Raw genomic sequence first — 27,157 nt, 5'->3', positions numbered from 1 at the left:
TAAAGAGGTCTAAATTTAGACCTCATTTTTTCCAGCACTTTTCCTCTAATGAATCCAAATTAATGAAGTGGTATTAAAATAACAATGAGAAGTATTTATGTAATATCTCTAGGTATTACAAAGTGTGCAAATAGTACATTGCTCTTTTATTTGTAATTCTATATCTTTTATTCAAAATAGTTTTATATTTGTGGGCTTATTTTATTCCATGAGTACTAACTATCACAAGTTCCATTTTACAGTTGAGAGAATAGAAGTTAAATTCAAAGACATACAACAATTCAAGAGTTGGCATTGGGTTTTCTCACTTGTGATTAGTAGCCTTCCCATTTTAACAAATTGGAACTATTGTCATGAAATTCATTCATTCATTAAATGCTTGATCAGAAAGTATCTTTTCTATACACCAGAAATTTCTAAGCACCTGTGTACACAGTGATGAGCAGAACGGAATCCCTGGTCTCGTGACACTTAGTATTTAGGGCAGCTTTTCTTCATACTGTAGGGTGCAACCCATTGGTGGGTCATAAAATGTATTCAATATGTTTGACCGGCATTTTATAAAATAGAGTAAAATATCTCAGAATGTATTATAGGTAATAGGGTAAGTAGGATTTCATGAAGTTTGCTCCGGAGTTTATGTGTGCCAGGTGCAGGTAAAACGTTTATTACTGTGAATTACAGTCAAAGAAGTATGAAAGCCCCTGGTCTATGCAATCTAGTTCTATGCACGAACATGTTACTGACTCACTGTGGTGAAAATTTAAGCAACTGGTTTAATACCTCAGTGTGTTTCCTCTGTTATACATTCGGCTCAATTTATATCCATTTCCCTCCTAAGTACTGGGAAGTATGTTGTTTTATAAATCAAGAAAAATCGTTAAACTGCTCTGAGTTCATTAGGCAAAGCATGTTTTACTTAGGTTGTACATAATTTATGTTCTTCCTAAGTATAATGCAGGCCTTTTATTGTATTAGGTTATTGTTTACCAATATTGCTGCTGGTTTTCTAACTCCCTCCAGGGGCAAAAACAAAAACTTCACGTATGAATGAGAGGAAGTTAGTATAGCAACAGGGATACCCCCGCCCCCGCGCCCCCGCTCCGCCCCTCCCCACACACATTAAGTTATCAATTCCCACAAAACAAACTTCCCCAAAATTTAGTGGCTTAAAAGAAAAACTCTTTTATTATCTCTCATAATTTTGTGGGTCAGGAATTCAGGCAAGACTTGGCTGAGCCGTTCACCTGCTCTATAAAGCCTTGACTGGAGTCCTTCTGTGGTATCGGCTGAGACTGAGCTGACCTGGAGGGTCCACAGTGGTTTCACTCTGATGCTTGGCACCATGGCAGGACACCTCGCCACATGGGTCCTGGAGAGCACGACAGAGCCTGCCCAGATGCAAGGAGAAGAAAACAAACCCCCATCTCTCAAAGAATTTGTGGCCATTTTTATTAGGCCACACTCTCCAAATCCTAAATTAATCCACTACTGCATTCTTCTCAGGGATTACGGCCACTTGACACACATAATCCTATGCAATGCCAGGAAGTCACCGAGGCTGGAAGGTGCAGCCACATTGTTTCCCCATTAATTCTCTAGCTAGAGAGTAGTGGACATACCACATCACTTTGGAGCCCAGGTGATCTCCCTGACAACCCCTCAGGTGGTTGCTAACAGAAAGAGTATCAGTCTTGGCTTTTAAAAGCTGAGCAGTAGCTCCAAAATGATGGAAAAACATGATCAAACTCAGAAACAGGCATGGAAGAAAGAACATGGGTAAGGACACCTTGGAAAATTCACTGTTGGAAAATGTTTACATAATGCTACATGTAAAAAAGACAATTTTAGTTGTATCTGATTAACTATACACAATGGGAGTCAGAATAATAAAAATAAAGGAAATGTTAACTTTTCTCCATGAAGTATAGCCCTGGGCCAATAGATCCTAACACTTGTGTACAAAAAAAATAACTTATTTGAAATGGAGATTCTCGGGCCCCATCCACAAATATTCTGATTCATGTAGACTAGGGCTTAAGAAATCCAGTTAGTAATGGATACCCCAGCTGGTTCATTGGAAGAGGAATGCATTTTGAGAAACTCAGCCTAAGCCATCCTGTCTACTTCATCACTGGTATCAGTGCAGGACAGGAATTCCTCTTAGATGACCCTCAAAGAGGAAGCAGGCACTGGGTTCAGAGAATGGCAAGTATTCTGAACTCACATCCTTTGCTTCATGATGCCAACGGCCACAGCCCCAAGCAGTTATTTCCCCAGCTCCCCTTGGAACCTTCCAGAGAAGGCATTTCTGGCATAGAAGCACCTGGCCACTCAGAAAACATTTACTGAAACCGGTTATACTGAGTTATAGCAGTATAACTCAGAGACCCAAAAGTCATAACCTCATGCTTGTAATGCTGCTCCCACACTCACACACATAAACAAGCATCCCTTGTATTGGGATGAGAAAGAAAAGAGGTCATTCTTTATTTTGTTCAGCTTTAGAAGCAATGGGGCTTTCCAGAGCTGGCTCCCAAAGACAGGCAGTCAAGAAGGTATACTGCAAATGTCAGCAGAACTGCATTAATTGTGAAGAAGGCAAGCTGGATATACACATGAAGCTATGCATAAAACCCTATAGGACCCACGCAGGTCAGAATGTTGTTTTCACCAATATGGGTTTGTATCAGCATAGACTGGGGAGAGAGATGAGAAATGGAATGTGCCCGATAGTCTTCAAAGCCATTTTATACCCAGACTTGGTCCTATGGGGATGTGTGTTTCTCTTGTTCATGGTGATCATTCAGATGCACGAATGTCATTACCATTAAGATCAGTCAAGAGGCTTCCGCTAACTAATGATACCCAGATTTGGGTCCCCTAGGAGCCGTAGACATATGGAGATTGATTTCTTCTGCTAAAACCTTGTGCAGAAAGTCACTTGTCTAGGTGGTAATGTGTGAACTGCTCAATTAATGGAATTTTTCTTTATTACAAAGCATTTTCACATTATAAAAAGAAAGCAATAGTATAAAAAGATCAAGTGAACAGTCTCTTGGACTCACGGGATAATTTTCCACAGAGCTACAGCAACAGAAACCAAGCACATGAGCCCCAGACTTTTCACGTACCAATGGCCAAGCCTTTGAAGACACCCCAGTTAGGAGGGGGTGAGCCATTGTTCAATTCCAAATATGACTTTATAAAAGAAAAAAAAATAACACACAATACCCAGGTTTTTTCTATACAGTGCAAGTCCAGAAAAACAACACAATATGCCGGCACTTTACCGTTCAGGGAGTCCCATAATGACACTATGTGCTCCCTGCCCAGGCAAATTGGCAAGTTATTTGGCAACACAGACTGAACCGATGGTGTTCACCACAGGCATAGGTATGTTATAAGCATAAATCCTCGTGGGCCAATCCAAGAGAAGCCTAGATTACTCAGCAAGGTAAGCCATCTGCTCCCAGGCTAAGTATACCTGGTGCATCCAAATCAGATAGATGTCAATCCATTTTCCCTTTGGAAAGGAATGTCCATAGCTTTCCTGAGAATCTCATTCCATTCCCCTTCACTCCCTTTCTCATTGAGGATGACAGACTAGAGAGTCTCCAGCTACAACAGGTAACCCTACAAATATCCGCGAATCGATGTTTACTACCTCTCCTTTCTTCTATTTAATATTTCCATTGTATTTGTCTCGCAACCACTTTTGCAACCCTTCAGCCATTTTCTCTGTACCTCTAATATTTAGCTGATTTTCCCCAAGCAAATATAGCCCACCTACCATGTTTCCCCGAAAATAAGACCTAACTGGAAAATAAGCCCTAGCATGATTTTCAGGATCACACCCTCTGAACATAAGCCGTAATGCATCTTTAGGAACAAAAATTAATATAAGACCTGGTCTTATTTTGGGGGAAACATGGTACTTGAATAGTGACCAAACAGACTGGAGCTGGAAGGGAGACTAAGGATCATTTATTCTTACCAAGGTCCTATCGATTAGATACTTTAAGGAATTTGATAACTGAAGTCATAGATAAAACTCTCAAAAGCTGCTATGTGGCTCCTTTGGATTTTCCTCCCTGGATTTTCTGCCTCAGCTCAGTTACAAAATTCATGGCAGAGATTATTCTGACAAGGAGAATCTTAGTATCTGCAAATTCAATGATTTTTTTTTTTTTAAAGTCAAAAGCTTTCCCCCTTCAGTGCCATATGTGACAGCATCTTATTCTACCAGCGAGGGTACAGATTTTATTCCTCTCAAAAGCCCATGTCAGGGAGTTCAACAGCATAAATCATGTCCGTCTGAGACCCCAGTGATCCCTACATCCAGGCTGTACCCAGCAAAGGTGCAGTATTCCAGAGGGGCTACCCACACAGCTTTTCAGAAAATGAGCTTTGATAAAGACAAAGAAATATGGTTAATGGTGACCGACTAAAAGTTATGTCAAAGATATCATTTCTCCCGTTTAAATAGTTCTTTAAACACAAGGATCGCTTTCTTGAATTAAATTACATTGTATAGTTCCCCTTCTGTCCTATATATTTGAATGAAACATAAACTCAGTAGCTCAAAAGGGGTTCCTAAGCCAGAGTTCAATATTGTATGAGAGATACCTATAGTCACGTGCATTTCCACGCAATCACAAATTTATTAACACCTTTGGGAATGTGGTACTGTGATCCGTAGTATGAAGACATGTTAATTAAAAAGGGAATATGTATATAATCAAATACTGCCCGTACATTCACTTAAGATGATCCAAGCCTTAAAACAAAGCAAGTACAACACTTTGTACTACGCTATTTCTCCATCCGACTTCCTTTTCATTTTGATTAAGTGAAATTCTCTGAATAACTTCCCAACATGGAGATACCTGTGTATCTATACCACAAAATGTCTATCATATGGAAATTTAAAAAGGTATCTTCTATGCTTGGAGTAATTTCAGAGGCTTTAGGGGAGGGACTTCTCATTAAGTAAATATTACCAACTGGATGAATAATTCACTTGTTCACTGAAGAAACTTTAGGACCTCCGCTCAGCTGTAGGCACTGGAGATGTTAGTAATGAAGAAAACAGAAAAACCACGCACTCATGGTGCTTGCATTCTAATCGGGTGAGGGGTGGGGCAAGTCCGACAAACCAATAATACTTAACATTTCAGGTGTTGATAAGTGTAGAAAATAATATGGGACATAAACAAATTGGGTGTCCTGGGGACAGAGAGACTATTATTTTATATTTTTTTTTATAGAGTGGCCAGGGAAGGCCTCTCTGGTGACATATGAGACATGAAGGAAATCGTGTCCATATCTGGGGGGAGGACGTTCCAGGCAGAGGGAACAGCAAATACTAAGGTCCAAAGTTGGAAGAACATCAAAGAGGCCAATGGGGCTGGAGGGAAAGGAATAAGGGTGAACGTGAGAGGAGACGAGGATAGAGAGGGTGCAGACGATGCAGGACATTGGGGGTCACTGTAAGGACTTTCACTTTTCTATTGAAACAACTGAGAAATCATTCAACAGGTTTCAACAGAAATGTGGCATGAACTGACTTTAAAAGTATCATTTGCATCAATTTAGCTGTGGGGGCAGAATATAAGACAGGGAGCAGGCAGAGACATCATTTAGGAAGCAATTGTAGTCCAGATGTTGGTGGCTTAACTCAGAGTGGTAGCTAGGAAAACTAATAAAGTGTTCAGATGCTGCATAATTTGACAGTGAAGCTAACCAGATTAACTCCACTAGATAGAAGGACTAATGCCTGATATTATTTTATTCGAGTTTAACACTTTTGGCTTCAGACTTTGATGCCTAGACATAGTAGCATATACCGCTTATATTAGGTATTTGAGCCCCAGGGTGAATGAGTTTCTGATCTTTGCCTGAAAATGCATTTGTATAGGAAAGAGTTCTGAGAAACCAGAGATGGTGAGCAACTAAGAGTAGAAAAGAAGAAGAATGGAAATAAGCATAAGAGTACAAAAATTATTGAGTCCTTTCATGTACAAATTACTTATTGTGTCCAGCATGGGTTTGTACTTCTTGTGGGAGGGAGAGAGAATACAAGAACATGATTGGAAAGAAAGCATGACAGCATAACATGGCAATAATGGACTGAGGGGTTTAGTTGAAGACCAAGTGGAATTTCTGTTGATAAGGTAATTAAGTCAATTGTGGGTTATAAGAAAGGTGCATGCCACATTTCCTCTTTCCATGAATCCTGTCTCACAAGAAATGAATCACTGAATGGAGAAGTCTTTGCATTCGCAACTTCTAACTTCATATTTGGAAATTAAATCTTGGGTCTGTAGACTTTTATCCCACATCATAAGGAATATGGTTTCCTCTTAAATCTACTTTTAACAGTTTAAGACCATTAAGCTGAGTATCTTGCCCACATTTCTTAATAATAGATTCTCTTATCTTTTACTGCGAAATCTCTGACATAGCAAGACTATCAAACCAGTGGTGGTGTCTTCATCTTCCCAGACAATATATATTAATTAGCAGATGAATTTTTTTCTGGAATGGGACCAAGGGAGCCTAGCACAAGTAAAATTCAGGTGATGAATAAGAAAACAAGTTCAATAACAAAGCAGGACAAGGCAATCAATGGCTAGTGGAAACTGGATTCCATGACCATGGAATTAAAATATCCAAACAAGCAGACATGCTGGGAAAAATTATTTGGGGTCACCAGGATCAAGGAAATGGAACAGATGGGGACAAGCTGGAATGTCTGTTCTGTTTAAATGTTTGTTTTATTCTTTTCCAAGTCTGATATGTTACACAGTTAAAGTAACATACTGATTCTCAGGAACCACATTTTAGCCACTAAATTGACTAACATACTTGGCATCCATAAGAATCTATTAAATAAATACGTTTAGCATTGATTGAGGGCCCAGTTACCTGGAAAAATAAGGCAATTTTCTCCAAAGCCTGGCCAGCCCAAGCATTACTGGTGGAAGAGAAATGGATTCCACCGTGTAAGATGAAGCTACCACTTGGTTGCACTGACCTCCAATGATTCATCAAATTTGTAAAGCAAACTATGCTTATCGATGGTGTTAATTGCAATTTTCACCATTGCAATCAATGGTGGAACTTATTAGGTCTTTTTCAGTTATCTTCGGTTTTCACTTTGAATAGCAAAAAGCACCACCTTAGCCTAGAGTAACTAACAGCTACTCCTCACCTCAAATTCAGGAAAGGCAAAAATAAGCCTGCAGCCTCGTATTTCTGACAGAAAGGATGATTATAGAAATCTGCTTAATTGCACTTAAGAAAATGGGCTAAACTTACACCATTAAAAATCTCATGAGATTTTTAGAATAATAGCAAAAGCTCATCATAAACACACACAGAAATCATAGTACTTTGCTCTTACACATATTTTACTGCCTTGGGGAATAAAAGATGAGCTAATATGGGAGACGTGTGAAATATTTATGAAAGGCAACATAATTGAGATACTAAACCCATAAAACAGTAATTTCCTCTACTATATTCAGCAGCATGTACAAAAATGAGAATAATTTTTACATAATAAGATAAAATGCAGTGGCAAAAGCTACAGATGAAACAGTAAAAGAAAAGCAGAAAAATACAAGTTACAGTCCCTTCAATCGACTAAAAAGGGCTTAGGGGAAAAAAAACAGCTGCAAAAAGAGTCTTGGGAGTGTTTTTGCTGTTGTTATTCCTTGTAAGAAGACCGTGTATTTACATTATCTTGCTCTCAAATAGTTTAGACACTCTAACATAGGGCATTCCCTTTAATGTCCCTATGAGGCAGATAGATAATTCAAAGTTATTTTGTGAACTCCCATAATGATACCCAAGGAATGTCTAGTAGAAGATTATTTGAAACTATAACTTGAGGATTTTTCCATGCAACTACCTTTGCAGCCCTGTACTTCTTACGTACCTACTCAAAATACCCCCAATTTTAAGAAATTAGAATGCAGTGAGCAAACCGACCGTAAGAGCACACTTAAGAAGAGCATTCCATCGAATTCCCCAACACTATGGGAAACAGCACACTGGGTGTCTGGAAATCCTTAAAAATGAAGGTAGACAGGGTATTAGACAAGCCCCAGGTAGACAGAAAGGGGCCTTAGCAGACCAATCCCTGGCTCGCCCAGACTTACCCCCATGACACATCACTCCTCTTCAATCTCTGAAAATGAAAAACCTGCACAGAAGTAATAAAACTTGATCCTGGAAAAGATGAAGAGATTAGTCAAAATGTCAAAGGCAGCACGCCTGCTAGGGGATGCTCACAGCCTGAGAGCCACTTCCCTTTGCCGGTCAATGACAAATGGGCTGAAGAAGCAGGGAGACCTACCTATCCCCACACAAGGTTGCCCACAGGGTTCACATTTGCTGGTTATTTCTTCAGGTTAAAAGAAATGTTTAACTTTGGTTCCCTTGGTTCCCACATTCTTTGAATGAAACCATTTATACAATCATTCAGAAAATATTTATAGAGAGTGTATTCTATGACCAGCAATGGGATAAAATGATGAAAAAGAAAAGCAGAGCCTTTGCATATTTTCTAGTCAAGAGTGTAAGATATAAGATACTAACAACAACAACCACAAAATCAGTTTTAAAATTGGATACTGGGACAGAGTAACTGGTTGGCTGCATTAGAGGAGGTAGTTTGATGACAGCCTTTTTCAGGAGGTGAAATTTCAGATCTGGATGACAAAGAGTCAGACATGTGAATAAGAGAAGAAATAACATTCCTGGGAGAGGCAACAGCTACTACAAAGGCCTAAAGCTGAGAAACAGACATGCTGTGTTTGAGGACAAAAGCAGAAAGAGGGGTGGGGACGTGAACTTGGTAAATACAGAAAGAGACGCATGGTCTGAATCACCCTGGATTTATAAACCAGAGTCAGGAGAGCACAAAAGGAAGCCACTGGAGGTGTGCAGGTAGGTGACTTACATTTAAAAATACTCTTACTGCTGTACAGGGAATGTATTACAGGCACAGTGAGTGTGGAAACAGAGACATAGGTGGTACAGCTGTCACAGCTGCCAGATAAAATAATGGTGGATTGGCCCAGGGTGATGGATGCAGAAACAGAACTAGTTAGATGTGGAGACAGTTGATTGGACCTGATGCTGGGTTTGACATGGGAGAAGGATTACAAAAGGAAGGAGGCATAGACGTTAGACTGTTGGTTTGAGTAATTGGCTGGATGGTGAGACTTTTCACTGAAGAACAGGAGACTAAACAGGGACAGGTTAGGGAATCAAGAGTTATGCTTTGGCCACTTGATTCTGAAATATCTACTAAACATCCATATGCAGGTGTCCAGTAGACAGTTGGATATGAGGAGGCTGCAGAAAGAGCACATATTAAATGGACAGAAAGTGCTCTCCTAAGTTTCCAGTGAACTGTGGTTTGAACCTCACTTCACCTTGTTTTCCTCGTGCCTTACCCAGCTTTGATGAAGCTAGAATTAGATAAAGTATTTGAAGAAACTTTGCAAAGAATACAGCAAAGTCCTCACCTTTGGAATTATTATCACTATCATTTTCCATCAAGTATTCCTCTGGAACATGCTGTGTTAAAATACCTTGGTTGTGGGGGTTTCAGGAAATGTAGATTATGCTAGCCCAGACCCCCAAACACTGTGGCTTTTAGTGGGCTCATATTGTAAAGAAAATTGAAGCCCATCCTTAAGATGATAAAAGGAAAAACCCTCCAAAAGAGCTGGCATGTCACATGACTCCACTGTAAACTTAGGTAGCCACACAGACTTGACTTTATAGACTTTCTCACCTACCTAGCCCAGTAATGTACGCAAAATTGAGAGGTTGTAGGTTCCCTGGTGGTGGGCCTGCTCAGACTTCAGTGCCTCAGATATGGTGAATGCTCCTCCACTGAAGGCCACGTAATCTCAAAGTCCGTAATTAGTTTCTCCTTTGTATTTAAAGAAATCCCTATGAAAAATGCAATTTTATGGGGCAAGAATATTTCCGCTATCAGGCATCAGCACTGTAGCATGAAATTAGTTTATGTGATTATCAACCGAGACATATGTCCTTAAGGAATAGGACAGCTGACTGGTCAGTTTGACCTGGGCTGTGGTCAGGTGGACAAAAGGCAGAGTATGTCCAGAGGCACAGGCCAAGGGATGGGACAGAAACAGCTCTAAGAGGTAATGCAGGGCTATCGCTCACTGATTCGCTTCGTGACACAGCTTCATCCCCCGGAGAATGGGGCTCCTTGCTTTTGTCCTCATTCAGTAAAAAGAAAAAGCATTAAGGGTGAAATAGACATAACTTAGCTGTACCTAGGTTTCCCATTAAAAACAAAACCTCCAAAACATGTTAAGAGCCATGAATTGTACTTAGGAAAAGTAGTGCTATAAAAAGAAAGAATACACATACCCATATTATACTCACACCCTGACACTGTTGTCACTATTGTCATTAACAAGAGCATATCCCTTTGGAATATCTTCCTTTCTGAGAGCTGCTATGAAATTCAAGTTCTCAGCATGCCAGCCCTTGCTAGAGTTTTCATGAGGTTATCCACTTGAACAGTGAAAATAGATCGAACCACTCTCTAAGGCAGTAGAGTTCACAGATGACTTGTGGGAACTACGGAAGAGCCATCCCTGCCCAGAGAGAACCAAATTAATTAAGGTACTGAAAACAGTAATTAATTTAATGATCTTTAAGAAAATCGCAGTGAGCTTTTAATATGGTACATTGTATTTTAAGCAGTTTATAGATTACCAAAGCTCATTTTAAACCCACAAGTGACTCCTTTGAACAACGATTCTGTTTATAAACTTTCTCCAAGGCGTATGATATTAGTGGAGGTGTGTACCAGGATACAAACTAATTGGGAGCAGAACAGATTTAGAAAGTTGACCTACTACAGCACTAACTCATTTAGCATTTTCCAAAGTCAAGTTAAAAGGAGCTTTTAACTTTAACCAGTGTCTGATCCATGATCCATGCCGTTACCTACGTGGCCCGCTTAACTAACATGGAATTTTCTGTCCTGCTTTGTTTTCCAGCCTCTGCCAGCACCTATGTCCCCACGGTGTGCAATGGGCGGGAAGTCCTTGACTCCACCACCTCATCTCTGTGATTGTGAATTGCGGTTCAGTTCTCGTGTTTTTAGACTGTTAGACAAACGTGTTCACGTGCAGCTCCAGAATATGGAAACAGAGCAAAGGAACAACCTAGTACCTTTTTTTAGAAACAGTACGATAAATTATTTTTGAGGACTGTACAGGCTATAGTGATGTGCTAGACCTTTTTAGGCTGATTTTAGTGCCCCTACGATTAACGATTCTCCAGAACATGGAAATAACCACTGTTTACAGAGCTGAGTGTTGGTGACAGGGTCTGACAGGGTCTGTCTACTAAAAAATATGGTGGCAATATTAGGTAACTTTTTTTCCTATGAAGTTTTTTGTAGGTTCTTGTTGTAACTAATTTAGGATGAGTTTCTATGTTGTATATTAAAGTTACATTAAGTGTAACAGATTGTTTTTCTCAGCACAAAATAAAAATCGTCTGTATTAATGTAAAGATATTGAGAATAAAACCGTCAAGGTTTTCCAGCATGGTGGATAATGGTTTGTTCTTTTTGAATCACTTCAGGTAATTTGAATAGGTTGACTTCAGACCATTTCTACTCTAAATGTTGGAAGAAACTGCCTAACTGTGCTTCTCTTTGAACACAAGCTGTTACCCTGCTAGAGAGCTGGGAGCAGATCTGGACTTCTTCATGGATCATAATGATCTGTGAAATTGACTGATGATACCATAAATATGAAGCCATTGCAGTGGCTAGAAGACAATACACATATTGATTTCATTAAGCCACATCCGTATGGTAAGCCTAGAATTTGCCCAGACAGGGCTCTGAGGCAAGGAGAGAGTGCCTATATTCTGAATGCAGAGCCTACGGCCTGCCAGGGAAGGTTGAATGGTTCTCATTTCCAAAAACAACCTTAATTAATTAGTAGGGAAGGAGATTGGGAAAGCATCCTGGCATTCCACTGGAAAATCACTCTCACCACTCAGAGCTGAATGAGACAGTAAGAATGCAGGATATATTATTTTCCCAACGCTTTTCCAGAGTCCTAGTAACAATGCTCAGGCACACAGGCTTGTCAGTAAACTTGAATATTGTACTACCCTAAATAAAGGAGTGACCAGAGAAAACAGGAATAAGCAAAAGCTGGCATATTCTTACCAATACTGCCCGATTTCTCCCTGGAAGCCTTGTAGTCACAGATCATTTATTAACGTAGAAAAATTTACTGAGAACCTAACTTCCTATCAGGTCCTATGCCAGGTGCCATGGATAGAGAATGCATTAATTTCCTATAGCTGATATAACAACTCACCACAAACTGAGTGGCTTAAAACAACAGAAGTCTATTCTCTCACAAATCTGGAGGCCAGAATCCGAAATCCAAGTGTTGGTGGGGCCCCATTCCCTGAGAAGCTCTAGGGGAGGATCCATCCCATGCCTCTTTTATCTTCTGGTAACTACATTTAGCTTCGTTGGCTGATGGCACATCACTCCAATCTCTGCCTCCGTCTTCACATTGTCTCTTTCTGTGTCTATTTCTCCTCTGTGTGTGTCTAACCATGATACTTGTCACTGAAATCAGGGCCTACCCAGATAATCCCGGATGATCTCATTGCAAGATGGTTACTGACATCTGCAAAGGTCCTTTTTTGAAATAAAATAACATTCCCATGTTCCATGTTCCAAGGATAGGACGTTGACATGTCTTTGGAGTGGGGGCGGGGGGGGCACTCTTCAATCCATGACAAAGAGAAAGAAAAATAAGATGTAGTTCCTGGCTTTAAAAAAGCATAAAGCTGGAAAATATTCTATGAGGGAACTATGACTGAGGAAGACAGTGAAAGGAAAGATGAGGAAAAGCAAGGATATGAGAGACCCATAGGCTAAATAACCAGGGCTTACTTAATCAAGACAATTTTCAAAACATCCAGAAATGTGTAGGTATACAGAAGCCAACAGGACTGGCCATGAAGGAATAAAGTCAGAAGTAAGATGTTAGAAATTCTCTTTTTCCTTCTGGATGCATTTGAATCAGCAACCTAATCAATCCATCCAGAACTTGCCAGATGTTCAAAGACAATGGTGCTCACCAGACCCTGAATTCTTACATTAAAATAAGAACCTGGATTTTTAGGAGTGGGTGGGGTAGACTGGGAAATAGATTCAATAGCACAAGATGGCAAAAAAGAATTCTGCTGTGAGCGAAGCTGGCAGGAGTGCTAGATATGTGAGCTGAGAAGGAGCATCTGCTCAACATAAAGGCTGAGGTAGGCTGATTGAGAGAAAATAAAGTCAGTCTACTGATGGAATGTGACAGTCTGAGGAAGGCAATTATCAGATGGGTTTTTCCGACACACAGCTGATGCCTAAAACAATCAAATTGATCATGGATCTTTTTAAACAAGACAATTAGGCTGTGGGTGAATCTTGAGAAAACTGTTTTTGATGGCTGAATTTTGATCTATGGCCACTTTATTTCACACTCTGCCTGTACACTGAAAATGCATTGACAGTTCTCGTCATCTTCTCCTTCCCTGCCACAAGCCTTGTTTCCGATTTCAAAGTGCATCATCTAACACATAATGCCTAGAAATGAAGTTTAAAAAAATATTCACAGTATGTATGGAAAATAGCTGCTATAAAATCTTTCTTTACATAAGCCATTAAAGAAAAATAGGTTGGGGATTGATTTTTTTTGTTTTGTTTTTACTCCAGTAACAACAATTCGCCCTTCCAGAATGTAAACCTGGTTGAGGTGATCCATCTTTGCAAAAACTTCCTGAATTTAAGGAACTCAAGCAGAATGATATATCCCACTCATAAAAACACATATCAGAACCTAGCGATATGGCAGATTATCATTTGTCTTCGAAGTCTTTACAGTTTCTGAAATGTCGTGTCCTCTCCAGTTTAAACAGTTGATACATTCTCTTGCCCACTCAGGTTTCTCATGGTAAAAGGAAAAAGGTCTCATTTTCAAGCTGTTCAGCAAGCTAGTTTGCAAACCACACAGAGGACAGAGTAAGAGAGTAGCTGAGAAAGGAGGTAATTCCTCTGAGAAAGGGATGGTCAGTGTCCCTGTACAGTCTTCAACTCACACTCTCTCTCAGGCAGCCCCCTGCTTTCCTCCCTTATTCACCAGGACAGCTTTGGGACCCCGAGCTCTTCAGCACAGGGCTGTAAGCATGGAGAAGCCCAGAAAAGTGAGGCACCACGAAGAAGGAACACTTGTGTGGATTATAGCCATCATAGCTCTAATCGCAAAGGCCCACACCCATGAATAAGACAATTATCACTCCTGTTCTGTGACAGAAAATTTACCTTTGCATAATTCCCATTAGTTTAACTCATTTATTTAACTCAACCAATGGTAATATAAAGTCAGCCATCTGAGATTAAGGAAATATTGCCCCTCTCCAAACCAAATTTATCAATATCCACAAGCTATGTTAGACAAAGCTCTTCTTTCAACAGTTATTAATAAGAGGAAAACTGCAGCAAATTGAAAGCCTTACTGGGACATTTTGTTCAAGGAAATTGGAGCTCTCTTCTTTGAACCACCAATCATTAAAGAAATCCTAAATGTCTTTTGCAGCTCAGTACGTCTTAAAACAAGATTTGGTAAATGAGTGTGGATTGAGGTGTGTCCTTCCCAAACCCAAGCAAAAAACCTCTCCAGTGTTGGGTCTTAAGAATCTATGCTGAAGCTACTTTGTAGATCAACATCCCTTATTTCCATATGGTTACTTTAAGTGGCTCTATTTCAAGATTGAATATTATCTTCAAATCCAGTTACCTTAGCAATAAATGTTAAGTGAACCCCAATGAGAAAAGGCTTTTAAATTAGTCTTGCTGGTTTACTTTGAACCAGGTCTCTTGCTTTATTTAGTTTTACCAGTTGCTAACCAATAACCATAACTGAGTCCAAAACCTACAAGAGCAACTCAGAATAGTACCTGGCTTTGTCTTTGGCTGGGTGATTAAATCATCAAGAGGGAGTGATGGGTTATTTTCTTCCTGAACATCTTTAGAGACCTGAGAAACTTTTAAGGTACTAAGTTCCTAAAGGGCAAAGACTCTGTGTGCAAATAGATTCTTCTGAACAATTCTGCTTGTGGATGGCAGTGATCTAAACTAGGAGTCAGCAAACCAGAGCTCAGGTCAAAGCCTAGCCTATCTCCTGTTTTTTTTAAGGCTTGTGAGCTCAGAATGCCTCCACAATTTTAAATAGTTGGGAAAAAAATCAAAAGAGGAATAATATTTCATTACAAGTGAAATTTAAATGAAACTCAAATTTCAGTGTAAAGGTTTATTGGAATGCCTCCATACCCATTTGTTTACATATTGTCTGTGGCTGCTTTCATGCTACAATGGCAGAGTTGAAGAGCTGCAACAGAAACTACATGTCCTGCAAAGCCAAAAATATTTATTAGCTGACCCTTTACAGAAAAAAGTCTGCTGGCCTCTGATCTAAACAACTGAAATAGTAATATCAATTAATATCAAGTGCAATCGCAGTATCAATTGATTTCTAATTATTCATCCCCATAACAAAGTTTTATTTCCTTCATTTTTGATCCTAAAATGAACTCATCTGAAAATGTTAAACCAAAACAAATAAAATCCAGCAAGAGTATAATCTCTGGCCACTTACTACCGTGTTTCCCCGAAAAGAAGACCGGGTCTTCTATTAACTTTTGCTCCAAAAGACACATTAGGGCTTATGTTCAGCAGATGTCATGCTGAAAAATCATGCTAGGGCTTATTTTCCGGTTAGGTCTTATTTTCAGGGAAACACAGTATGAACTCTATTTTAGCATCCAGAGAGTGAGTCAGGTGCTGGGAACTTTTTTTTTGTTTTAAGTTTATTACCCTTGGGACTTATTCTTTAGGACAACCTTAATTTAGAACTTGGCCTTTAAACCTGAGATAATATTCATGGTTACTATAAAATAGATGTGAAGCTATTTTAAGTCGTCTCAAGGTCTACTCTACATATCTTTTGTGTAAAAAGATAAATGTGAGCAACATCGTGACTTTACACTTGACAATGAAGTTATCTTCCCACCCCAACTCCTAGGAAATTTACTATCAGGAGGAAGAGAGAAATGATCTGCACATTAGCCTTTCATTAGGAATAACCATGCGCCACAGTAAGTAGCTCTATTGACATAGGTCAAAGGACAGTTGATCATATTGGCCTTGAAAACCACAGCCAATCATAACCCATCCCCTGGGAATCTGGAGACCCCAGTTTGTAAATTATTGGACCCAAGCAATTCTTCCACATAACCATTTAAACCACCTTTTCTCCTTGGGAAGAAAATAATGACAAAAGGCTACACAAAAATACTATGAAACATTTTTAATCCTGGAAAGGATTTGATTGCTAGTAACCAAAGAGAGGGAAAGTCAACAAGAATAAAATTCAGTCAAGTGAACACATATCAAATTGCTCAACATTGTGAAATGGCATGATATAATTTATCCATAGAAGACATAGTCTCATCCAGTGGAAAATTGACTTAAATATGTTTTGACAGAGTGCTAAGAGATATTATAGGTGACAGTTGACTTAATGAAGTATTTAAGGCTTCAAAACTGTGCCTTTTAGAAAAATAACAAATAACTTCTATTACTTCAGGGGGAAAAGAAACAACAAATGTCAATTAAAAGTCATAGAAACAAGATAATTTGTCTATGCCTTTCAATATTCCAATGAGCTATGCAAAGGCAAGACTTAAAACCAAAGTGAATTTTATAGCCAGGACTGGTCTAAATGTTTTCCTCATAATATTCTTTCTCTCATACTTCTTTAGTGCGTGGAATAAAATGATAAGCACTGGGATCCCCCCCAAAAAAGGCAGCTCCATTCCAAAGATGGGACTGAGCTGATGAAATTTATTTAATATCTAAAATTAGAAATAAATAAATTCTTCAATACCAACTACATTTTCAGAGAGTTCTTAAAATTTAAGGCATTTTGACATGTCAGAGATTTTAGTGCGGTGACAGGAGAAGAAAGAAGCTACCTGGAGCAAATTCCAATTATCTCTATGGCTTGGCACATGCATGTTGCGCACAGTCGACAATGAAGAGAGAGTGACAGGTGACTGTGCAGAAACTTCCTGACTCTGTCCAGCTATACAACTTTGGCAGGTTTCCTCTAAAAGGGTGCATTTCAAATGTAGTTTCATTCTTCTGTTTAAGTTTTGGCTAAAATGGGCAAAGGCTCATCAGCACTGTTAGCAAGATAAAAATGAGCAGTGCCAAAATAATTTCTTCTTTACAATAAGATTTAAGAAATTAAACAAGAAAAAGGTTTATATTGAGTGATGTTCTCCCTGAATCTTACAACAAACCATAAAATAATGGCAACCTCACCTATACTTATGAATCCAACAGTAGAAGATATACACAAAGCAAACATTCATTCATTCAACAATAACAGCATGGTCCAGTGTTTTACCTATCAGCCAGATAAATGCAATTATTTATTTTCTCCCAGTTTCCACAAAAATAAAGACATCACCTGCTAAATCAAAAGTTACAAATATACCTCATTGAAAGACATGGGGCAAAACATTCAACAAAACCTGCCCCTATGCTCTGCTTCTCTCAGCCTACCATCAGTCTTTTTAAAAATCTACATTAAGATCTATAAAGATTACTGTTTATTGGAAACAAACCAGAGCACCTTGGATCATCAATGGCCAGGAAATTCCCCTCTTTCTCAGTTCAAAACAATTAGGGTTTACATAAAATCGCTCAAATCCAACTTCATTCAAACTGCTTTCAACAAATAATATTTAAGACGTGCTAAGACTAGTAACCTGTCACAGGAGACATCACAATTATCTGGATCATTTTTGAATAAGAACAACACTTATTTCATAACTGCTTATGGTACAACCACATTCTTATTATGAATACAATTATATGCAGTTTTCCAAAATTGAATTCCTGCTTTACTGACTTAAAAAGAAAAACTTCCACGGAAGTCATAACCCTCAAAATCTTGTAGCAGAATAATAACCATATAACCTTTGATGTTTGACATAGGGCAAATATCCCACTGCCATTTTCTGGAAACCACAAAATTATCCCAATACCTTTGTACAGTTATCTGTACTTGTACACGAGTTATCCCACTTTCATCTTCATGATTTTGCAAAGTGATCTCATAAAAAAAAGCTTTCCCACTCATTTTCAATTTTACTTCAAGCATTGCATAAACTACTTTAAGCCATTTGACTTGTGTGCTAGTGTCACTTGTTTGTTTTAATGGAAAGTCAAGGTTCCTCCTTGCCTTTTTTTTTTTAAAGATTCCTTCAATACTTTTAGTTAAGCTCACTTACCAGCTCCAACAAGAATGGAATTTCAAAGGTGATTATAAGTTTAGATAACCCAAACTACTTCTGACTCTTCCTAAAAAATTACTACTTATGTAGGCTTCTGAAATCAAGAAAGATAACCTATGGAAAAATGAAAAGTTTATTGTCTTTATTAGCATTTTTAATAGAAAAGATGTTTTAAGGTCTGCCAGGAAAATAAATAATGGGAAAAATAACTATACCTTTAAAAATTTTTCAAATCTTCCCCAAATATAAACAAAGAAAAGACAAAATGGGATCACAATGCATATGCTAACATCTGCCCTCCAAAGCACAGTTTTTACGTAGACGTTATAAAGAATCAAAGTTACCATTAATTATATGGCATGCATCAATAGTGCACTGGCGGGCTTAACCGTGGTTTTCGGTTATGTGTATATACAGATAAATCTCTTCCTGAGTTGAGCTTCATCTTCAGTTGAGACTCAAACCATTTGCTTTCCTATTTTTGGCAAGATACTTGACCATGTGATAAGGCAATCAAACATTTCAACCTCCTTCCCTTTTCAGCGGCAAGGCCCTCCTCTGTAACATTACCAACGTGCTGGGTAAGAGGACAGGCTCTAAACTACGGTCCTGGAAAACTAGAGAGCAGGTTTCTGTGTTCATTAGTCTGAAGGCTACAGAGCTGTCTTTTCATATATTTGGGGGTCGTGAGGATTTCAGTTGAACGGATTCAAAACGGTCTTCTTTTTCCTACAAAGAAAAAAATATTAAAACAAAATCAACTCACTAAAATTCCAGTAAGATTTTAGGATCTTATGTGTCCAGAAGGAAAGTTCTGGCAGTCATTATAATCTATGTACCTGCCACTTCTAATTAGGATTTCACATTTAAATAAAGGTGTCAGCTATAAAACAGATAACATGCCTACCCTGAAGGATGCTTTTGATGTCCAGGAGAGAAGACAGACAATGCAAAAAATTGTGGTATCTTCGCAAACAAACACATGATTGCAATAGATACCAAAAGATATAGCTGTGATGCTTGCGAAGAAACCACTGAAACCTTCCTGAGGGGATATCTGACCTGGGTGCTGAAATAGATGACATTGCCAGGTGAACTGTGGACCAAATAGAACCGACAGAAACTAAATAGTCTCAAGATCACATAGGACAAATAATAAGACAAAGGCTGGCAGAGATAAATAAGGTAAACACCAATCAATAAGACAAGATCATTTGTGTCCACTGATATGTTTTAGGAAAATCTTTTGGGTACACATACGCCAAAGTCATTAAAAACAAGTCATCCTCAATAATAAATCAAAATTTTAACTCAAATATATCATTACTGGTGTTTTCTACATAATACATTCAAAATGTAGCCTATTAAAATAAATTTTTCTTCATTAGAATAAAGAAAAATAAGTGGTGCAATTTCTTCCTATGTTTCACTGTAAAAATTAGAAAAATGCTTTCCGAAGGCTGCTGGAAGGATATGGGGTGGAGAGGGAGGGAGGGACTATGCTGTTGAAGAGAATAAAGCTGAAGAGAACTAGGATCATTTTAAGAATAGAGGGAATAGGAAGCAGACCAGTCATAGGTGCAAAGGGATATGTGTCGAAAGTAGAGAAGTAACAATGAGAAAATGATAGGACATTGACACTGAGTATCTGCCAGGAAGAGTAAGGTTGCTTTTGTGTTTTCTCTCATTTGAGTGGAGAAGTCCAAGACTTCAGACAAGCTTAAGGGCTAAGGGACAGGATTATAGAAAAAAAAAACAAACAATCACAGCATGAACACCAACCTAGTGCTTTTTCCCAGCTTCTGCTGAGATGACAAGTCCCTGGGAGAGCAGACTGCAAATCTCAGCGCTCTAACTCACTGGCTCTGTAAGAGCTTGCCTGAAGTCTCCTGTTTCCCAGACTTGATTTTTTTGGAATCACCACTGATAATTCAAATGTTTATTAAGCACCCATTGTTTTGCAGGAATAGGATTAGACTTTTGGGATACAAAATGTGTGCCCTCAAGAAGCTCATAGTGTATTACAAGAAAGAGCTGTAGGGTATCGGCCATGAAGTAATAGGAAATCTGAGACTTTTGTGGCCTTTCCTTGAGAAGATTTGATTCACATGTTCCTGTGAACAGGGGAGAGGAGGCAGAGACTTGTTGATTATCCTCAAGGTAATGTTTAAAGTAAAACATTGAAAACCCTTTATAAAATCATGTCGGCCTCATAGGGCTTTAGTTGCTATGTACTCTGTGTTCACAGGGGATTTTGCTCCTATCACTGAGATAGTGGGACATACATGATACATATGTGTGTGAGAGTGATATGTATGTGTCCTCCACTTATAAATTAGGTTGTCTTTGAGATAAGACACTGAGTCTAATTTAATATATCACCAAGACCTGGCAGAGTATCTAACAGACAGTGTCCCATAAATGACTGTGAAATAAATAAAATGTAAAAATGAAAATAAAAGTGTTTTTAAAGATAGCTGAGAAAAGTCAAGAAAGGTAAATCTATAAATAAAACCCCACAAGTCCAGTGCATTGGGAAATACCAAATAAGGCATGGTCTTTAGAACATAAATAAGAATACTTAAGATAAAGCAAACTTTACATGACACAGCAGTTAAGAAACTTATAAACATTTTTGTACCATGAAACCGTGCATAACAATTTTTTTAAAATAGGACATACAATAAGACTTGTGCAATGATATTCATAGATTTATTTATAGCCTAAAACTAGAAATAGCACAAATATCCATCAAGAGGAGAACAGATAAATTTTGGCATGTCCATAAAATAGAATACCACTCCAGAATAGAAAGGAATCCAGTACTGATTAATATAAGGTAAATGAATCTCAGAAACATTTTTCTGAATGAAAGAAAACTTACACAAAATATATTACAAAATATATTACGTAATTACAATTATGTGAAGTCTAAAACAGATAAAACTAATCTATAATTTAAAAGGTCATTACAGTAGTTTCCTTTGGGGGATGACAACGGGGATCGATTGCATGCAAAAGCACATGAGTTTACTTTAAGGGTGAAACTAATGTTTTATATCTTAATAGGATTTGCGGTTACAGGTATATGCATTTTTCAAAATTCATCAAATTATGTACTTGTGATGTGTGCATTTCACTCTATGTAAACACTTTACCCTAAAAAACGAAAATGTTGAATTATCTCATTAATTATATGTATCCTGAAGTACTTAGGGGTAAAATGTATTAAAGTCTGTAACTTACCTTGAAATGTATTCATAAATGGATAGAGGTATGGAGATATGTAAAGATATGCAATAAAGCAAATACAGTAAAATTTAGGTCCTTGGTATATGGCTATACCACTGTATAATTTTTTCATCTTTTCTGATATTTAATTTTTTCATTAAAATTGTTTTAAATGATTATATTGACTAAAATTGCTATTTAAAACAAAATGTACAGTGAACCTTCTCAGAGAGAAAAAACTCTATCCCTCATCTTCTTTCCTGTGATTGTTTCCAAGAACCTTTTTAAGCTTTTAATTCTCTAGCTATAAAATAACAACAGAGGATGTACTGCAATATGAGGAAACACTTAAAAGTTTATGTCATACTTAACACACACTCTCCCCTAAGTAATTCCCACGTAATTCTTTTAGATTCAGCTTAGAGGTCACTTTCTCTTAAAAATCCTCCCTGGCATCTAAATGCTTATTTCATTATAAGACAACGCCATTACAAATATGGCATCACAAAATCTAATTAGTTGAGAAGTCCAAGTGGGTGATGATGGCATATAATTCTCCATGGGTTGCGTGTTTCTGCATGTCTTTTGAGGAAGACACGGTCCTTTTTCCTAGCTAATCTTCTCAAAGACATTTATACACCCAAAAGCATTGGATGGATAATGTCTCCTGCCAGAACAAAAGAAAAGTTTGCTTACAGTCCTGAAAGCTCGATAGTGTCTCTCCCTGTGAAGCAAATGGCAAACGTACATACTGCCTCTTATAAAAGATCCAGGTTCCCCAAGCTAAGGGCTCCTCTTCTATAATGTAACCCACTGTGTGTACAATAACCAAAGCCAACATGGACATTTTGGCTACTACTATTGCTCTGAGTAATAAACTGCATTTTGTCTCTGACCGAGGAGCTTTACAACTTCCGAAGTGTCCATGAAACTATAGCAGGCTAATCTATATGGCTAGCGGGTAGACTGAGATTTCATAATTTCCACAGCTCTTCACTGCTTTGCTGATGAGAATGGGAAATTGACAGAGAGGTGTCTTTCTGGAAAAGGAAGGAGGAGAGCCCCACACACTGCTTAATAAGATTTGAGGGAAGTCCATGAGAATTGGTAGCAAACATGTTGACTAAATTGTACGGTCAACAAGACCATAAAAAGGTCCTCCACTTTATTTCCTGGAAATAAAGAGGAACGGGGGAGCTGCTTGAAGGCTGAGTACTGAGAAGTGGGTTCAAAGAGTTCACAGTTCAGCTGCCTAAATGGTGGCCTGGATGTTGTTAATTCCCCTTTGGGAAGGAGGACTTCCTCACCAATCAGGCAATCAGCTTCAGGTGTACCCCATGGGAACCATTAATACTAAAATTCATCCTGATCAGAAAAGAAAGCTTCACCTCCTCTCTGACAAGTTAAAGAGACATGCATTTTCAATGAGCACGGAAACAAAAATGGAATCCCTTTTTGGGTAGAAACTAGGTGAATTGTTAGCATTTTGGCTGGTTCACTTGGAGATGATTGTGGCAGGACTCAATGATGGTTAAGTGAGAACTGCAACAGCTAGGCCATCCTAGGGTTCAACACCTCTTGCAATCTGTCATGCCAACTTCAGATCCATGCAGAGATGACAAAGATTTTATAGTGGGTCCTGACTGCAGTGACAGAGATTTGGCTTTCTCTGGGAAATTTCCCTGCAACAAATTCCCATAGGAATACTTAGTGCGGCACTGATTAGTATTTGAGCTCTTACTGCCCCAGCTTGAGTTTACAAGGTGGAAGAAGGTCACTGGAGAATGAGAAACTGACCTGGAGGAATCTCGATAGGTTAGTATGATTAGCCTCACCCTGGAAATTTTCCTGACCATTTATTTTAAAACAGGCATTACTGAAAAGTTGTGGCATTGGAGCAAGAAATAGGTAGATTCCTTAAAAAAAAACAAAAAACTACAATATGTGAGTCAAGCTTACATCGACAAAAGGACATGCAAATACAACAAATGGGGTTTAAGCCGTGTTCGAAGTGAGGAAGGGAAGATAATGTGACCTTGTGTGAGGGGTTCTATGTGCCCATTCAAGATGCTGTTGTTGTTGCTTCTTTGCCTAAATATACAGTAGGAATCGACCATGTATGCTTGTCCTTCCTTGTATCCTAAGTGCCAGAGGAGGGTCCTCTGATCAAGAGCAGGCACAGGTACAGAAGGGCTAGTGGGATACCCTAGGGGTCCTAACTCTTCTGCCATCTACAACATATTTGTGGGTCAAGGCTGTACAAATATCACTTCTGACGCCCAAAGTTGTCACTATATAAATGATGTCCTGTTGGTGTCAAGTCAGAAGCCTCAGGCTCAACAGCTTTGCCTGTGTTGTCAGATTTCTGCCAGCAGAGATGGCTGATCAACCCCCACAAAATCCAGGGACCTGCAAACTAAGTAACATTTCTTGAGACGATGGGGGCAGATTTGCAATGCTAATTGTAGCCAGCAGTCAAAGAATGACAACCAGTGCCTCGCTGGACTCTGCTGTTGGAAACAGTATGGCTTCACTTGAGTATTCTACTTGCTCTTTTTTTTTTTCTTTTTCTTATCAGCTAACCCATAAAGTAGTGTTTTTTGACTTGGGCCCAAACCAACAGGCTATGTTAAGAGCTGTCCAGCAATCTGAGTCACATTCTATAGCTTTGTGGTTTCACAATCCTAATAACCACTTTGTGATACAATTCACTGTGATTAATGATTTTGCCAGTGAGAGATTCTGGCAATGGGAAACAGCCTTCACCTAGAGACATCCTTTGGGCTTTTATACATGTCATCTCCTTGACATGGCTACTCTTTTAAAAAGTAGCTATTAGCTTGTTACTAAGCTCCTGTCAAAACTGAATGCCATTTCCTTTTCCACCTTGTGACTCTATAGCCTGACAGCCAACAAGGCTGGTGGGCCAACAAGGTAGGAAGGGCACAATAAGCTTTACTTGTCTAATATAAAGGAGATATTCCAGAACACAGCTGGTCTGGCCCAAGCAACACCTCAGCCTTACATGAAAATATATCAGCATTCCCTTTGAGGGACATTTTATCCCCTACCTCACATACCAAAATGAAGCCACTAGCTCCATGGAGCCCTCAATTCATTGACGTTATATTACTTTCCTGGGCTTGATTTATTGATAGTTTGGTTGAGCTAAAACTCAATGGTGGCCACTGGCTGCTCCAGCTGCCTAATCCAAGCAGCAGGTATGAAAAACTGAAAACCTACAAGATTGCTCAGCTCAGTGGGCAGAACCCAAAGCCATTCTCATAGGTGTGACCAAGCAACTCTTGATAAGCCTTGTTACATTTTTATTGACCTAAGCTATTGCTAAGTCTTTGGCTTGCCACGTGGAAAACCACAGACTGGTATATTAGTCACCCTTCTTTCATACAACTAACTCTGGAAACAGATCTCAGGTACCGATCAGATCATCTTAGTCGCTCATGTAGATGCCCACAGTAAGGACCCACCCTCTGAAAAGACCAAATGGAATTAAGCATCTGATAGAGACTGCACAGATTGTCACACCAATGCTCTATGGATCCATCGTGCTGCCCAACATAGCAAATGGAAATGGGAGCTGGGAGAGAGAGAATCGATTGATTCTACTTAAGGTTATATACACTCATGAAAATCCAGGATTCTGCTCTGACTACGTCTGGGCATGATGTGTCCTTATTTACCCCAACCAGCAATCCCCAGGATGCCTGGTGGTAGCCCCGCCAGAAAGGAGCCTAGAAGATTCAAATATAATTCTGGGTTAGCCACTTGTATTGTTCCGTTGGACTGTCATGATCCTAAATCAAAAGGATAATGACCACTTGGTTGAGTACACTGCTCAGCAAGTCCCCTAGGCCTACATGGACAAAGGTGGGGGACACAAAGGTGGGGGACACATCGGGTGCCCATACGTTTTTCAAAATGCCCTGTTCCTCTTACACCTGAATGTTTGGAACATAGGTTTAGGTGCCAGTAGGGGCTGAGTAGAAATAAGGCGAAGTTGTAGCTACTGAAATGGGACAAACTGATTTTGTGGCAGTGGAAGGAGAGCAACAATGCAGTCTGATAATAAGTACCTGGAGAGGAGATGCCTTAGACCCTGAGAGGTACGAAAGATGGAGGGACATCAATCATCGTTTGTTTTTCAGAGCCACCTGTCACCTTCCTAGGAAGGAAAATGCCTCAGGGTTCCTCTCTCAAACTGTTTTAAGTGCCTTAAATTTAAGTGACTACTGGGCCTACCACACCCAGCAGACGCTCTAACCACAATTTGGTTGCCATTCTCCTTAAACCTACTGAAAAATCTAACAAAAACAGCAGGGGATGGCCCCAGCTCCTGCCCAAGAATAACAACAATCAATACCTCCATTCGCATAGTCATTGCTCATTCCATGAGGTGGACAAATACCACATAGTTTGTGGTGTGGACAAGCAGGGAAAATTGGACTGACTGCCCTAAGGCAATCTCCCCTAAGACAAGGAAGAGGCACAATTATTTAAGGTGAATTGGGAAGCCTGCAGCAAGGAGGCTGCAGGCACTGTTAACTTGTACTGCTTAACTTACTTGGTGCTCCCAACAACTGTAAATAATACTTCCTCTCCAGAGATACCATGTTTACCTCAAGGACTATACTTACGTAGAAGTCAGCCGTTCGACCTTGCTTACCTCCTAAAAACATGGTGGCTTCCACTTGCACTCTAGGAGTGGTCATAATTTGACTATTTATGGAAACATTCCCAGTAGATCATGGATCTTTCCAAAATAAGACTACTTTTGGTTACTGAGAGGAGGTTCCTAAAGGAATAACTGACTTGTGATTTATGCTCAACCTATGGGCAGTTATTCAATTAGAAAAGGTGGTGTGAAAATTGTCTCTGACTTCAGCTAAAGTAATGAATGCCACCACTTCAGCCTTTGGAGGCATTCAGGTCAGCATCAACTCACTGTCTACATGTTGTTATAGACAATATAATTGCCCTATACTTCCTCCTTGAGGACCAAGACAAAGGATGTGCAACTACTAAAATCCTACCTGGATTGTCTTGTTAGATTGTCATCACTCTAGATCAAAAGGATAATGCCCATTTGATTGAGTACACTGCTCACCAAGTTCCCCTACCATGGCCGAAGGAGACAAAAGTGGGAGAAACATTGGGTCTCTGCAATTTTTCAAAACTCTCTTGACTCTCTTCCACCCGAATCTTCTGGAGGAAAGATCTCGGTGCCAGTTGATAGGTCTCAGGTTGAAGAGACAGCTCAGTACTGGGACTTAAAGAGAAAGCCACATAGCTTCCTAAGGTGGATCCTGATGGCTTATGGGATTTGTTCAGATAGTTAGGTCTGGATAACTCAGGTTATGATTGAGGTTAATAATGCAGGTTGGCCTCATCTTGCTGTTTGAGATTCTGTTGGTAGTAGCGTTACTTAAGCGCTGTATGAAGTAAATTGACC

General features: G+C 39.2%; 2 protein-coding genes across 3 annotated transcripts in view; one reads left to right on the top strand and one right to left on the bottom strand.

Annotated features, from left to right (window-relative positions):
* GRM3 (glutamate metabotropic receptor 3) overlaps window positions 1–11,422 on the top strand; it is a 220,921-nt gene extending 209,499 nt beyond the window's left edge. For both annotated transcript variants that reach the window (XM_033088867.1, XM_033088868.1), the window contains exon 6: window positions 11,064–11,422. In XM_033088867.1, the coding sequence (XP_032944758.1) occupies window positions 11,064–11,137 (74 nt within the window). In that variant the 3' untranslated portion in view covers window positions 11,138–11,422. The remainder of the gene's footprint in view (window positions 1–11,063) is intronic.
* Window positions 11,423–14,182: 2,760 nt separating this feature from the next.
* Window positions 14,183–27,157, bottom strand: part of ELAPOR2 (endosome-lysosome associated apoptosis and autophagy regulator family member 2) — a 174,042-nt gene continuing 161,067 nt past the window's right edge. The window contains exon 22 of the mRNA XM_033088759.1: window positions 14,183–19,185. Coding sequence (XP_032944650.1) covers window positions 19,126–19,185 — 60 coding nt within the window. The 3' untranslated portion in view covers window positions 14,183–19,125. The remainder of the gene's footprint in view (window positions 19,186–27,157) is intronic.

This window comes from Rhinolophus ferrumequinum, chromosome 20 (genome assembly GCF_004115265.2).
Source record: "Rhinolophus ferrumequinum isolate MPI-CBG mRhiFer1 chromosome 20, mRhiFer1_v1.p, whole genome shotgun sequence".
In the NCBI taxonomy this organism is placed as follows: domain Eukaryota; kingdom Metazoa; phylum Chordata; class Mammalia; order Chiroptera; family Rhinolophidae; genus Rhinolophus; species Rhinolophus ferrumequinum.
The sequence above is the reverse complement of the archived record's forward strand: the minus strand, read 5'-3'. Positions and strand labels throughout refer to the sequence as shown.